Source organism: Lynx rufus, unplaced genomic scaffold (assembly GCF_022079265.1).
Source record: "Lynx rufus isolate CCGP_SWC_20201006 ecotype Redwood Valley unplaced genomic scaffold, mLynRuf1.p SCAF_1, whole genome shotgun sequence".
In the NCBI taxonomy this organism is placed as follows: Eukaryota; Metazoa; Chordata; class Mammalia; order Carnivora; family Felidae; genus Lynx; species Lynx rufus.
Window position 1 is genome coordinate 190,443,876 of NW_025814823.1, and position 15,676 is coordinate 190,459,551.

The following is a 15,676-nucleotide window of genomic DNA, read 5'->3' on the forward strand; positions in this document are numbered from 1 at the left end:
ATTATTGCTAAAGTGCTTTGTAAATTCAGAGATGTTGTGAATACTAGCTTAGTGCGTGTATGTGCATGTGTGGACACACATTTGTGTGTATATATTAGTGGGCCTGGCTCTTCAGCCACTTACTATCCATGAGACTTTTGATACATTGCTTAACCTCGTCTGCCTCAGGTTTCATCATCTGTAAAATAGGGATAATTATATCATATTACCTAGGACTCTCATGAAAAGTAAATGAGGGAATATTTGTACTGGGCACTTACATGGGAGCTCCATAAAAGTAGCTGTTATTAGTAAAGCAGTTTACTTAGTAAACTGTAAATTGTCGCATATATATTATTCTTATCTACTTTTTTTTTTCTTATCTACTTCTTAAAACTTAGAAGAGAAAATGAGCTAGCATTTGTGAAAACACCATGAAAACTCTGAGTCATTATTCATATTGTAAGGTTGATGATGATGATTTGAGCTAACGAGGTCATGCAAAATAACGGTCTCTGGAATAATGGAAATGGAAAATTGTGTTCCACAAAAGTGATGCTCACGAATCCTTTGCTGTAGGGTTGAGGGCCTGTGGGAAATTGACTGTTTTTCCCCTCTCTTTCCTCGGTCCAGCTGCTGGCCCCTGGGACCCTGTGCCGTGAACAGGCACGGCAGTGTGATCTCCCAGAATTCTGCACGGGCAAGTCTCCCCAATGCCCCACCAACTTCTACCAGATGGACGGCACTCCCTGCGAGGGCGGCCAGGCCTACTGCTACAATGGCATGTGCCTCACCTACCAGGAGCAGTGCCAGCAGTTGTGGGGGCCTGGTAAGGACTCTCCTACAGAGAATGTCCCTCCTCCTGCCTCACCACTTCCAAGTCAGCCTCCCCCTTCATGCCCTCAGCATAGCTTAGATCCTTGGTTTCAAAATCGCATCTCTAGATACTCCCTTTTTATTTCCCCTTGACTCAGGGTAGGCTTTCAGAGAGAGACAGTGGACAGTGTTCTTCCTAGTTCCTTGATGCTTTAAATTCTCATAGTGGGTGAATGTGTAAGAATAACCCAACAGAAGAATGCGCAGATCATGGAGACAGAAAAGGAAATGCAAATGACCCTTAGCTATGAAAAGATATTTAACCTCACTCATATTAAACAGATTATAACTACTATGAAATGAGATTTTTCATATATCAGATCGACAAAGACTGAAAAATTAACATAATTATTTAATTAATCAAATTAGTTTAATAATAATTATAGGTACCATACAACTGGACCAATCTATTCTGCTACTTAAGAGTATACCCTACACTTCTATTTGCACATGTATATGAAGATAGGTTTATAAGGATATTCACTGCAACATTGTTAGTAATAGCAATAGCAACCTATATATCCTCCGGTAGGGACCAATTAAGTCTGGTACATCCCTGTAGTGGAACCCTGTGCAGCTGAATGAAAGAAAGAGGCAACTCTGTATGTACTGAAGAAACCCATTTCGTACAATAGATTAAGTGAAAAAAACATTGCTGCCATTTTTAATTAGATAGATATCTCTGGAAGATACACAAGATAGATACAAGATAGAAGATACATTGTTAATTGTGATGGCTTCTCCAGGTTGTGGGGAAGTAGGAGCTGGAATGGCTAGTTAGAAATATCAAGACATGCTTTATTTCTTTATAATTTTGTGCGTATATTACCTATTTTAAAATCTAAAATGGAACAGGGCTTTTTAATTAGACAGTAGGTTTAGCACACAAACCGCCCACAGGTATACAATCTCAGTAAGGTATAAAGAATTGATATAACATCCTTTTCTATGAGTAGGTCTTGATGAGAAGTTGGGGGTGGAATAATCTGATGGGGATACAGGAAGAAAAAGCTCAACATTCCCTCCCCACCCAAAAAATGTTCTTAACTTCATGATTTTACCAAGGGCTAGCTTTGTACTTTAAGGGGCTTCTGACTTCTCCTAAAGTTGGCTAGTGTGCTGATAAATGTTTCTTGCCCACCCAGGAGCCCGGCCCGCTCCCGATCTCTGCTTTGAGAAGGTGAATGTGGCAGGGGACACCTTTGGAAACTGCGGGAAGGACATGAATGGGGAACACAAGAAGTGCAACATGAGGTGATGACCATAGGGCTGACCCCATAAGATGAGGAGTGACAGAGCAGTTTCTGTTCTGTCCTCACTCCTGTCCCCTCAGCCACTTGGGTCTTTAAGTAAATTGTCAGAGTCAGACAGCTGTTCCAGGCCTGTTCTTGGATGATATACCATTCAGCCTAAGGAAGTCAAAGGGAGGGTATCAATGGCAGTGCTTCCTAGAAAGCTGATCAGACTTCCTTTTGGGTCCTTCTTACAGTTGAGCAGGGAATCAGCTCTCTTGGGTCATTTCTGTGGAATGCTAATTATACCCTCATCTGAATACCCTGTCATTCATTTCCTTCCTTCCTTCCTTCCTTCCTTCCTTCCTTCCTTCCTTCCACCAACTATCCACCCAATCCTCTATCCATCCATCCATCCATCCATCCATCTGTTGAAGGTTTGCTGTGTGCCAGATACTATGCTGAGTACATGGAACTTTTAATAAATGATACTGTATGATAATGGAAATGTGGAGAGAGCCACCCAATCTGGTCTTAGTAGGTCAAGGTGGTGTCCCAAGGGAAACTGTGCTTAAGCTGAGATCTAGAGAAATTATCCAGTTGACCAAGATAAGGATTTGTGCTGGTACGAGGGAGAGTAGATAGATGAGTAGAGGAAAACTGGTGGGAAAAGCAGCTGATAACTTTGTTATAGTTCAAGTACAATGTTGGGGTACAGTGGAGAGGGAGCTACTGAGAAACAAACCTGACAGTTGAGCAGGGGGACCAGATCATGAAAAGCCTTGAATGCATGACTAGGGGAATTTGGACTTTAGCTTGAGAGGAGTTTGGAAATTAGACACCAGTGGAGGCAAGGCTGAAAGCAGGGAGATCAGTTTCTTGCTGTCCAGGTGACAAAAGGATGGAGGTGTGATTTGGGGTAAATATATATGAGGGAGGATTGACAGGGCTTGGGAATTACTTGAATGCAGGAGTGAGGGAGAATGGGGAGTGGGGATGACACCAGGCTTCTGGCTGTAGCTCCTGGGTGCAGGGGGGTGGGTGGAGCATAAGGGGCAGGTTGCTCAGGTAAGGCTGTTGTCCTTGCAGTAAAGAGGACTTCCCAAGGCCTGCTCTCTGGCACAGATCTGCTTGGGGACAAGGATCTAATTTTCTATCCTTAGTCTAAGTTCACATGAGATCTCTCCTGCTGGGTCCCTAGGGCACACTCGTTGCTCCTCGGCCCCTCCCCTATCCACGCCTGCTCTCCTGAGCAATGAAAGATTGAAGCTCTTCTGTCCCCCAGTTCTTCCCCTCCTCTGATTCTACCTCCTTCCCTCCCCCTCTCTCTTGGGCTCAGAGATGCCAAGTGTGGGAAGATCCAGTGTCAGAGCTCTGAGGCCCGGCCTCTGGAGTCCAATGCAGTGCCCATCGACACCACCATCATCTTGAACGGGAGGCAGATCCGATGCCGGGGCACCCATGTCTACCGTGGTCCTGAGGAGGAGGGGGACATGCTGGACCCGGGCCTGGTGATGACCGGGACCAAGTGTGGCTACAACCATGTGAGTCCCAGTCTCACTCAAGGGAGAGGGGAGTGACTGAGAGATGTGAGCTCTGGAGGAAAGGTGCCTGGGCTCAAATCCCAGCTTCCCAGCCTCTCTGTGTCTCCATGGCTTCCATTATAAGACATGTCAGTAATAGCATGACCCACTCCAGAGAACTGTTGTAAGGATTAAATGAGATAATCCCTGTAAACCACTTAGAAGGGCTAGCTGTTATCACTTTTGTCCTCATCATGAATTATTATATGACTTAAGAAATGGACTAGACTCTAGTCCAGGAGCCTTGGGAAGATAAAGGCACCTATCTCAGTTAACTGAGAAGGAAATTAGAAAAAACACGTGAAGCATTTATTTGGTATAGCACAGAGTAGACTGCTGTCACCATCATTATTTTTAAGGACAATATTAAAATTAATGCATATTAATATACACTTAAGTAATTAACATATAACCAACATATTAATATAGAATGTAATAACATCTATTTGTTATATTAAATATAATGTCTTAATAATATAATGTTTATTATTCTCTCCCTCATCACAAAATTAATAGCAGAATTTAGTTAACTATCATCCTGTCCTTGGTTTTTAGGTCATTTTCAATTTTTCAGTGTAATAAATAACCTGACGTGAGTTGCATTTTCGAGTCCCATATGTCCTAAGTGTAAAACCCCCATCTCCTGATTGCTAACCAGTGTCCCTTCTATGGCACTGACAGTTTGGTTTCCTCCTCAATACAGATTTGCTTCGAGGGGCAGTGCAGGAACACCTCCTTCTTTGAAACGGAAGGCTGTGGGAAGAAGTGCAATGGCCATGGGGTGCGTGTGCCCCGGGGGGATTCCGGGGTTCCCCTGCACTGATGTCCACTGGGGCGGGGCGGGGGGGGGGGGCAGGCCCTAGGGGAGGCCGGACCTCTCCAGGGTGCTGACACCTGTGCCCTTCCCTCGCTTCAGGTTTGCAACAACAACCAGAACTGCCACTGCTTCCGAGGCTGGGCCCCACCCTTCTGCAACACCCCCGGCCAAGGGGGCAGCATCGACAGTGGGCCCATGCCCCCTGAGAGTGAGTGCCTGGCCTGCTCAGAGCCTCTGCCCATTTTTGTGAGGTTGGGTGGGTGGCCTGTTGTAGAGAAAGAATGAGTCAGCTCCATTATCCTGATTTTGTAGATGAAGGAACACAAAAGAAGGGCCAAGTGGGAGAGTGGCTGAGGCTGGCAGCCTGCTGTGGGGCTCATGTCAGTTGCTCTTTCTCTATCATTTCTACTGAGGAGGGCAACACTGCTTGGTTGAAAGAGAGATTGAGACAGATCAGAGGTTATTGAATGATCTCATCTAGTTTTGGATAGTGGAGTGACAACCTGTCCTTCTCAGCCACATAAAAACAATCATGAACCTGGGGCACATTATAATGGTTCAGATTCCCTGGATGAACAAGCTTCAAATGGAGAAACAGACAACCAGAAAAATGTACTACAGTTTTTAGTGTAAACCACAGAGATTCTAGCCCTTTGGTTTCCAAGCTTTTTTTTTTTTTTTTAATACCAAAGTACTTTTGTGTGAACAAAATCTCTTAGAGAAGAAACTCTAGTTTATAAAACAGACAAAAGTAGTGTGTCTGTACATTTAAATTTTACATTTAAATGCACATTGTACATTTAAATTTGTAATTTGTGACAATTGAGGCAGCTTTGATGAAACCAAATATAAAATTGTGGATTATCCATGAGACTTTTAGTCCTAGGTTGGTCTCAGCCTCTCAGCATTTGGGGTTGGTTGCTTTGTGTCCAGAAAAACCATGATTCAGGCTAAAAGCTAGTGGTAAATAATAATAGAACTTGAACTCCTTGCCTCAAAAGGAACTTTTAAATTAAACAGAAGTGTCTGAAGAAGCTTCACTATGAGGTCTGCACAAAGCAAGTTGACCTGGCTGTTTAAGCTAATATTAGCAGTTTCCTAGGGGTACATAATGTGTGTGTGTTTATTATATTTCTTAAGTTAAAATAAATAATACAAATTAAGTGCAAATAAAATATCTGAAGAAGAATCAGGAATACAGTGTTTGAATTCCACTGCTGCAGCCCAAATAGCTTCTAAATTTCTAATTCGGGTTCTCTTTCTGGAAGGTGCTGGTCCTGTGATAGCTGGAGTGTTCACGGCCATATTTGTGCTGGCATTCCTTATGCTGATGTACCACTACTGTAAACAGAACAACAAACTGGGCCAGCTCAAGCCTCTAGCCCTCCCTTCCAAGTTCAGGCAACAGTTCAGGTATGATGGGGTGCCATGAAGGACTTGGGTCCATTGATGGACCATAAAGCTTTCTGTAAGCAGAACCGGGTAAAAACAACTGGTGATAGTGGGTCTAAGTCAGGGAAGGCAAATGAGCAGTACATGCCGCCATCTTCCCTTCTGCCTTGCTTCACCAATGTGGCAAACATTACTAATTGATCTTACTCTAAGTATTCTCTACTGGTTGTCACTTCAGAATCCTTTTCACCAGACTGCCCCTAACCAATTCAAGTTGAAATGTAAAATGAAATCTGTTTGCCATCTTTTTTGTAATTGATTTGATTTCCATTTTAAAGAGCAGGAAACTGAGGCAATACAGGTGGACTAACCTAAGTCAGTCCCTGTGGGGGGGGGGGGCTGGATATCGACTCAAGACAAAGGCTTTCTTTTCCTCCCAGTGATTCATTCCTTTGGATCCTGGGGATGTGTACTTTTTGAGTCCCCTATTAAATTATACTTTTCATGGAAGGATTTAAAATCCCAAGTCTTTCTGGATCTATGCCTGAAGGGAATTGGTTGATGGCTGGTGACATCCTTGTGTCTCCTTGAGGGAGCAAGTTCTTAAAAGGGTAAAGAGAAGGTGATGAGGAAAACTCTGTTTTGTAAGGGGCAACTCTTTACGTGAGAGTTCTCCACTGGCCACACAGTGTCTCCATATGTAGGGAGTCTTCACTTCTCCAGAGAAGACTTGGGGAGATTTAGCTGCTTGCTGGACCATTCTGAGCCAGAGGGAACTCAGGCAGTGACCCTTGACGAACATTTCCCCTTTTCCTTCTCCCCCATTCCTTGTTACCAGTTGTCCCTTCAGGGTGTCTCAGAACAGTGGAACTGGCCATGCTAACCCAACGTTTAAGTTGCAGACTCCCCAGGGCAAGCGAAAGGTAAGGACTCTGTACCATTGAATTTTGCCGCTTTTCCTTTATCCCTCAGTACCCTGCTGGATTTTCCTAAGGCTCTGTGGGCCTGTGGGATTGGTAAAAAAGCCAAACTTGGCTTGAGAGAGATTCAGTTGGTTCCGACATCCCCTAATGACTTTAAAGATTGTACCTGACCTCTGGGAACCTGGAGATTTGGCAGGTCAGCATGTCCTTCCTTTGGTCTCTGGTCTTCTCAGTGAGACACACAGGGACACCCTTCCTTGAGTTTTTTCAGTATCTTGAGGGCTCCTGTTTCTCAGACATTCCTTGTCTTATGCATACAGGTGACCAACACCCCTGAAACCCCACGGAAGCCCTCCCAACCTCCTCCTCGGCCCCCTCCAGACTATCTTCATGGTGGATCCCCACCTGCACCATTGCCAACGCACCTCAGCAGGGCTGCTAGGAGCTCCCCAGGGGCCGGGTCCCAAGTAGAGAGGAAAGAGTCATCCAGGAGGCCTCCTCCCAGCCGGCCAGTTCCCCCGGCACCAAATTGCATCCTCTCCCAGGTAAGCAGATTCTCAGCAATGCTGTTTTCAAGGCCACCGGCAGCAAGGAATGACAGAGGCTGTGAAGATGGAGCTCACTGACTCGTGAGCGGCCACTTCCCCTGCATCCTGGTGAATGCAGGGGCACACAGAGGGTGAGAGAGGTGACCTTGGGGAAGTTTACTCCCCAGGAAGCCCCTGAACTGCAGAGGATTTCCTTCCTGGTTGGCTTGTTTTCTGACACGCCACTACCTACCCAGTGCCCTCAATGAACTTCTTTCAGTTTGCTGTGCTTTTTCTCTCCTCTAGGCCTTTGAGAATGCTTTGTCTTCTGACTGGCACACTCTTTCCTCCTTTTGCATGGCCAGCCCTGTTCATCCTCAGATCTCCTCCTACTTGTCACTCCCCCCTCCCCAGAAGCCCTCTCTGACCCCCAAGCCTGAGTTTCGTGCCCCTGTACCTCTCTCATCACAGTACTTATTCCACCAAATTGAGCTTTCCACTAGTCGGGAAGTCTTACTGAGGGATGCTAATTCGAGGGCACTCAGGGACAGAGGCCCCTGGAAGGTGTGAGTCATCCTGCCAGCAGCCTGTTCACCTGGCCTGTCTGTGCCTGTCTTGCAGGAGTTCCCACGGCATAGGCACAAATCTTTCCCAGGCAGTGTCCCAGCACGGTACCTTCCAGAGCTGTCCTATGTGTTCTGGTGTGACCCTTCAAGTGGGGCAGAGGACCTGTTTATTTTCCTTCTGGGACTGCTTTCCTTGGGCTTCACTGGGACCCCGGGTGACCCCATCCGTGGGTTTGGCACCAGCTCTGGGAGGTTCCCTGGGACACAGGGCAGGATCACGGTTCGGCAGAGTTGAGAGCATCAGGTTTGGGTTGCCAATGATGTGAATCTGCCTGTCTCCCATTTTTCTCATCTGAGTCAAGGGTGGGATGGAAAATATCCATGCAGAAAGGGAGGGGAAGGACAGGCAGCAAGAGGAGAGGGAAGAAGGGAGAAGAGCAAGAGGTCAGAAATGATGAGCAGAGGCGGCAAGTGCATTCATCAGCTGGAGAGACCCTGAGTCCCACTGACCCCCTGAGCAAGGGCTTAAACAGCAGAAAGTTATTTTCCCACAGTTCTGGAGGCTAGAAATCCCAAGATCGGGGGTCTGTAGGGTTGGTTGTTTCTGGTCTGCAGATGACCCCCTTCTCCCATGCCCTCTATTGGTCCTTCCTTTGGGCCCCAATGTCTCTGTGTCCAAATTTCCTCTTCTCACAAGGACACCAGTCAGATTGGATTAGGTCCCATACTAACAGCTTCATTTTAACTTAATTGCCTCTTTAAAGTTCCTGTTTCCAAATATAGTCACATTCTGAGGTCCTGGGGCTTACGGCTGCAACATATGAATTTGTAAGTGGAAGAGCCAGGCTTCAAACCAGGGTCTGACTCCAAACCCTTCACCACCCTGTGTGCCAGGTCCTGGCTTAGGCCCTGGGATCCCCCGAGCTGAAGGGAACATCATCTTGTCTTGGGGGCATTCGCAGTCCAGATCTCAGCTGCACCATTCCTAGCTAGGTAATCACTCTGGAGGTCTCTAGGGACCACCCTTCGAGAGGTAGTGGTGAAACTTTGTAGCCTCCTCTATGCCCTACAAATATTTAGGAGCTTCTAATCTATACCAGGCCCTGGTGGGCAAAACAGATGCCATCCGTGCCTCCCAGGGCCCATATTCTGCTAGGGAAGAGACTCAGACATGTGTAGTTACAGTGGTGATCAATGCTATAAAGGAGAGGTCCAGGGTGCTCAGAAGGAATTACAGCAAGAGTTGATCTACTCTAAGAAATCTAGGAAAGTTTCCCTGAGGAGGTGACATTTGAAGTGAGAGCTGAAGGATGAGCAGGAGTTGGCAGACCGTGAGGGTTGAGAGAGGAGAGAGTTTTCCTGGTCCAAGGACCTGCTGATAGGAGGTTTTATGATGGCAGAGAGTCCCGCAGAAGGAAGGAGCATCAAGGTCATGGCTCTGGGGCCTGAGGAGTTAGATGAGGCTAGAGAATCAGGAGGGGCCAGACTGTGCCACAGGCTTTGGTCAAGGCTTTGCTCTGCATTCCATGGGAAGGGGGCAGTGGTGGGGGCATGGTGACATGATCCACTTTGCCTTTATAAGGATTCCCTTTGGGCTACCTTTAGGCAGGAGGGGAGTGCAGTGCCTGGGAGGGGCCTGTAGATGCTTCTGGGGCTGTTAATCTTCTATTTCATGCCCCGGGTAGGGATTATAAAAGTGTGCTCACTTTGTGATTATTCATCCAGTTGTATATTTATGATTCACATTTTTGTATGTATATTACACTTCCACTTTACAAAACTGGTTTAAGAAAATGAAAGGTTTAGTATTTAAAAAAATTAAAAAAAAATAAGACCATAAAGTATATCCTTTTTTTCTCAACTGATTTTGATCTGTAATATATCGGGAGCATTTTCTTTCAAACAGGCCCCTCCGGCCTTTGAGTAAGACTTGTGACTTTCTCCCCAGGATGTTTCTAGGCCGCGGCCGCCGCAGAAGGCACTGCCGGCTAACCCTGTGCCAGGCCGTAAGAGCCTCCCCAGGCCAGGTGGCGCCTCCATGCTGCGGCCCACTGCCACTACCCCTCTTCAGTCCCGGCCTCTGGCAGCACCTGTCCCAAAGGTGAGTCTGTGGAAACCCTCAAGGTATAAGCTGGAGTCAGAGGGCTCCAAGAGGCAAGAATGTGGTTGAGAAAACAGACCAATTCATGCTCCTTTTTGCAGGGATGAATTTCCAGAGCAAAAGCCAAGGACCAAACCTTAGTGTTTCCTGGTGCCTGCCTGACTATCCGTTAAATTAGGGTTAGAGTTTTTTTTCTTTCATATGAAAGGTGATGCTTAGGAGTCTGAACTGTGGTGCCTTCAAACCTGGATCTGCAACTGGCCAGCCGAATAGCCCTGAGCAAATCATTCTTGAGTCTCAGCTTCCTTCTCTGGAAAGAGGCAATAAGAAGCAGCAGTAGTCTGCCCCATCAGGCTGCTGCGAAGGTCAAGGCAGTTAGTTTATATACACTGCTGGCTAGTGAAAGGCTATTTACAAATGGCCCATCTTCTTCCCTCTCCCCTGGGGCTGACATGTTCTCAGGCTGCCAGTCCTGGAAGTTGGGGCAGAGGGGAGGAGGCGAGGAAGCTGGCCGACTGCCCTCTGTTCCCACCAGGCCTGGGAAATGTGTAAACTGAACTGCAGCTCAGGTTGGGGGCACCACCTCACCTCTCACTGGAGGGTTGATAGTCTGGACGCACAGGCACGGTGACACATTTCTACGGGAAACCATTCCAGCTGACGGTCTATCCTCCTGACCTGTCAAAAGCAAGAGGACAGATCCCGTTGACCCCATTGGTCAACATTTAGCTGATCTCTCTCTCCCTCCCCTTTCTTTGTTTCCACAGTTTCCTGAATACAGATCACAGAGGGCTGGGGGGATGATTGGCCCGAAGATCTAACCCCTCTAAAGGGGTTTCTGCCTTTCCTTGAGGACTCTGAACCCCACCTCATCCCAAAGGATCCGTGGCCATGGAACCTGGAAAAAGCATGTCTGGCCACCTCCAAGCTCCTCCTCCCCTCTTTCCTTCCTCCCAGAACCACCGCATCTCCAAAAATCTCCTTCTTGACTCAGTGCCTCCTTGGCTTCCTGGGAGGCCCAGAGAGACTACTGTCCAGTGGCATCAAAATGTTGTTTTGTGCAATATACTGCCCCAGGGAAGGGAGGAGAGAACACAGATGAAGACAAATGGAAGCTTCTCCTCCAACCTCCCTTGGGTTGGCCTGTCACCTCAGAGGTGCCAGTGGGGATGGTCTGGGCTGTATGACCATACAGGCCCAGCTGGGAAAAGTCCTGTTCAGCCCTTCAGCCCACGACTTGGCTTGGAGAAGCCATTCATCCACATCCTGTGGTGGAGGGAATACATGAGAGCTTTCCATTTCTTCTATCTGTCTTGAAGGTCCCAGGCTTGGCAGAGGCTGGGCAGTTACTCATCCCTTTTAGCTCTGAGATTGAGAGGGGTCAGGCCAGCCTCTACCGTGGCCCTGTCCAGGGCCTGGTCGAGGCCACCACTCCTGGCTCTGTGGCCACATGTGAGCAAGTGAAGTCTGCTCCCCTCCCACCCCTCTAAACCCCCACCTCCCCTTATTCACACGGGTCGCCCTGACTCCAACAGGTACTATTTGTGGGCAGTATAGACAGCAGAGGGAGCACCAGGCTTGGGCCTCCTCTGAGCCAATGCCAAAGGTTGTGGCTCTCACCTCGGGATCATTCTTGGTTGCCTTTTGTTTCCTTGTCTTAATAAGTGCCCGGCGCTTTTGATTTCTCCCTTCAGAAATTTCTCCTTCCCCACTCAGATCTACCTAAGGTGTGGTGCTGCGGTGAGTGGGTCTTCAGCAGTCCCAGCCTCCCAGACACCTGGTGCTTGTGAGTTACAAGTGAGGGTCCTGCTGCAAGGGTTGGCCACTGGATTTCCTATGTGGTTCTCACGGCTCTTGACCAGAAGACACTCAGGCCATGGCTGTGGGGGTCGAAGCTTTTTTTTCCCATTGGGTTTTGTGACCTCAGCAGAGTGAGGGTGTCTTACCCTCTACTCCCTGGTGGAAATCTAAGTAAGGTCCTCAGGGAGGGCAGCAAAGGGGGCAGAACCCCAGCCTATCCCTAGGTCTGGTTACAGATTAGAGTCACGGTTGTTGCCCTCTGAGCAAAGAGCTGACCTGTCCCTAGAGATCTGTAGAGAAGTAGCAGTCAGCAGTCTTGATGGAACAGAGTCAGAGCTGGAGCCACCAGGCTTTTTATCATCCACTTCCTCATGTTCTTTCTTCTGGTTACTGCCTTTATCTGACTTTTATAGAAAGAACTCGGAGCAGCTGGGAAAATGCCACTGCATTGGTTACTGCCCTCCCCAGAGCAGGAAAGGAAGGCTTTGTGGTGCTCTGCTAAATTGGACTTGTCACTGGAGATGTTCTCTGGTGGCGGTCTCCACCCCCAGAAGGGTGCTGTGTTGTCCCCACCTCCTGCAGTGAGCCGTTGTTCACGCTTGAAAACCTCAATACAAGGAAGAAGCTTGAGCTTTTACTCCCCAGCCACCAACCCAGGGCCCCCTTACAGTTCTCTGCACACAACAGGTGCTCGATATGTGTTCTCGGGTTTTAGACAAGTGGGAGATTTGGAATGTACCCCTGGGGACACACATGAGGTAGATTTAGAAAGATCTCAGGAAAATGAGTTTCCTTTCCCTCAGGTAGTCTGATATTCATGCGTCTGTCTCCCAGACAAGGGCCCTGGTTGATCCCCATAGCCAGTTTCCACCTTCCTTGCTGCCTGATTAGGTCAGGGGACAGCCTTCCATGTAATTGTGCTACTCCAAATGCCCCAGGCCTCAAGGTTGGGTCCCAGAAAAGTAAAGGTGAAAACACCCTGGCAAAAAAAAAAAAAAAGTCACCCTTATGCCCACCTGCATGCTTCACAGACGTTCCTGTGGTATGTCTAGCTTTTTTCCCACATACCAGGAGGTCAAAGGCTCTGAAGTGAAAATGCCACAGCCATTGTGGCTGCATGAGCCTTTTGAACCTGAAATCCACTCTCTCTGGAGCCATACCAGAAAGAGTCCTGGGTTGTGTTTTCTTTTTTTTCTGTTTTTGTTTTCCGTTATTTTAATACCACCTCTATCCCATAAAATTGTACTGTGAACTGGAAGAAGGTTGAATTTTTTATATTTGATGGAGACTTTTGGTGGCCGGTTCTATTTACTGTTTCACTTCTGGCTGTGTCCAGGGACTGGGAGTCACCGTATTGGCAGGCTGAGCAGGCTGCCCAAGAGTGAGACTGACCACTGCGTGCTCCCTTTTCCTTCCTGTGCCCCTGTGCTGCTTTGAGGTGACAAATAAAAACAAATATGGCCTTAGGTTAAAAGGGATTTTATTTGAAAGGATTACTGCAAGACAAGGAAAGGGAACTTGCTTTCGGGGCAGGGTGCTGGCAGTGGGGGGAATGCTCAAGTGAGCTCTTGTAAGATCTGCAAGTATCTCAAAGCTCATAAAGGGGCCTTTTATTTGATAGGATGGAGTGGATGTGACTAGAAAGAACTGCAGTTGGAGCATCCTTGCACTCAGCCTCCTTGTGGGGGGCCGCTACAGAAGGGCCGCAGGTTGGCTCAGGCTAAGGGTGGGCCCAAGTTCAGAGTCTGGTGGGGAGACAAGCCTAGCTAAAGCCGGTGGAGTTAACCAGTCCTTTGTTCAGATGGAGCTGTATGGAAATCTTTTTAAAAGCTAACTTAACCTGCCAGTTTTACAGCCCTGTAAATGTTTTTCTTAAGAACCTGGGAGCCATCTCTGAAAAGTAAACCTCAAGGGATCGCAAGGGAGCTAGCATCTCCATCCGCCTGTCTCAGTGGGAGTTTTACCCAGGAACCGACATGCTGTCGGTTGTTTTTAGCGTTGTTTACTTCTCCCTGTAAAAGCCCTTTTCTGCCCCAGCTCTGAGATGCCTGCAGATCCTATAGTATTGTGAGAGCCCCTTCTCCATACTGCAGTAGCTCCTTGCTGTCTCTTGCCATAATCCTTTTGAATAAAACCTCCCCTTACCTATGTCCAAATTTGTTCTTTTTTGGCAAAGGGTATGGAAGACTTGTGTATTTTAAATGGGGGACCAGCTCTAAAGTCAGGATTGTGTTAAATGTGTATATGACAGCTCTGCTGGCCACCCAAGAAAGCCAAGGGAACGCCAACTGGAAAGGTGCCCCATCCCTAGGGAAGCTTGCTAAGAGGGGTTCTGCAGAATCCAAGCCAGTGTCCCCAGAGCCACCCTTCTGCTCATCCTCTCACACCATCCGCTGTGTGTACGTCTGTGTCTGGGATCTAGGGCATGTGAATTTTCTTTTTATTTGGAGATTGTTCACGGAAAACAGATCCTCTTCTCTCTTGTCCACCTATTAATTGTTTACAATATTTGTACATCTATGCAAAATACTTGAATGGGCCATGGTGCCTTTTCCCCCCCTTGTTTGTATTTAATTAAAATAAATTGTCATTCGAAATGTCTGCTTTGGCAGTTCTTTTTTGTTGGTGTTAATCTCCCACTGCTCAGCCTGGATAGGGTCCATCTCATGAGGACTCCTCAGAAGAGTTCCCACAGAGACCACCAGTCCATCTGTGAGGCCACAATGAAAGACCCAAAGCCACAGCAAAGGGTTTTCCCATGACCAGTTGAGAAGGGCTGCTTACCTTTGTACCTGGACACAGGCTAGTCTAGTTTAATTAGGTTTGGGGTCACTAGAGGCACGAAAGAATGATCCTGGGATTGTCTGCTGTGTTTCTCCTCAGGCTACACTATTGTGCTTGGAGACAGCGAGGACCCTTGGTCAGCCTCCTCATCTTATTGCCAGGTAACACGCACTTCCAAATGGGGAGAGTCTTGCTCAAGGTCTGTTGGGCTGGGTGGGCAAGTGCAGAGCCAAGGCTAGGGTTGAGTATGCTTTCTGATTCCAGAGCCCTATGTGATAACAACTGCCATCCATTAGTGCCCCTGAGTCTGCAGAAAGATCCCACCCTTATTCTCTCATTTGATCCCTGCCTTGGTTTTGAGGTTCTCTAAGAGAGAATCATAATAACCATGCTAGGAGGTAACATTTACCAAGTACTTAAATTATGCTAGGCATTGTATGTTACTGTCTTTCTGTAAGTTACCTCATTTAATCTTCACAAAAGCCCTGGGAGGTCTTTGGTATCTGATATTTTTCTAACTTCTCAGGATTTTGAGACTGCCTGAGGATATCAAATGCTTTGACTACTAAAATGCTTCCTCATGAAATCAGCCCCCACCCAAACACCCCTGCCTGTTTAACATCTATCATCTAAACTACCCACTATGTCTACTCTGCCAGCCGATCTCTGGGTTGATAGTCATAGATTGATCAGCAATGCAATACGCAAAGCCTGGTTGGACAGACCTGGTTCAAATCCCAGCTCTGCTGCTTACTAGATGTGTGGAAATGGATAAATTCCAGAACCCGGGGCCTTTTTTTGCTACATGACGGGAGTAATACATACCTCAAAAGTGTGATCATACGCGAAGTGCTCCGTGTGAAAGCACCCACCTGTGCCTAGCCTGGGCTAAGTGCTCAGAGACTGCTGACTACATCAGTTTTTGAGTTGCCCTGCTGAACATGCCAGGGTTTTATTTATATCTGCTCTGGATTGAGAGTTGGCTCCCAAGACAGTTTGGGCAAAGGAACAGTATTGTTCCTTTATTCAACAGATGGTTTTTATGAGTGCCAACTATGTGTTCGGCATTGAAAACAAGCAGCAAATAAAGACCAGC

The 15,676-nt window shown here is 47.3% G+C and overlaps 1 protein-coding gene across 1 annotated transcript in view; it reads left to right on the top strand.

Moving 5' to 3' along the window:
* ADAM19 (ADAM metallopeptidase domain 19) overlaps positions 1 to 14,397 on the top strand; it is an 80,868-nt gene extending 66,471 nt beyond the window's left edge. Inside the window, exons 14-23 of the mRNA XM_047091888.1 lie at positions 613 to 808; positions 2,001 to 2,109; positions 3,427 to 3,631; positions 4,374 to 4,451; positions 4,587 to 4,695; positions 5,756 to 5,900; positions 6,718 to 6,802; positions 7,123 to 7,347; positions 9,844 to 9,996; positions 10,764 to 14,397. Of these exons, the coding sequence (XP_046947844.1) occupies positions 613 to 808; positions 2,001 to 2,109; positions 3,427 to 3,631; positions 4,374 to 4,451; positions 4,587 to 4,695; positions 5,756 to 5,900; positions 6,718 to 6,802; positions 7,123 to 7,347; positions 9,844 to 9,996; positions 10,764 to 10,817 (1,359 nt within the window). The 3' untranslated portion in view covers positions 10,818 to 14,397. The remainder of the gene's footprint in view (positions 1 to 612; positions 809 to 2,000; positions 2,110 to 3,426; positions 3,632 to 4,373; positions 4,452 to 4,586; positions 4,696 to 5,755; positions 5,901 to 6,717; positions 6,803 to 7,122; positions 7,348 to 9,843; positions 9,997 to 10,763) is intronic.
* The last annotated feature ends 1,279 nt before the right edge of the window (positions 14,398 to 15,676 follow it).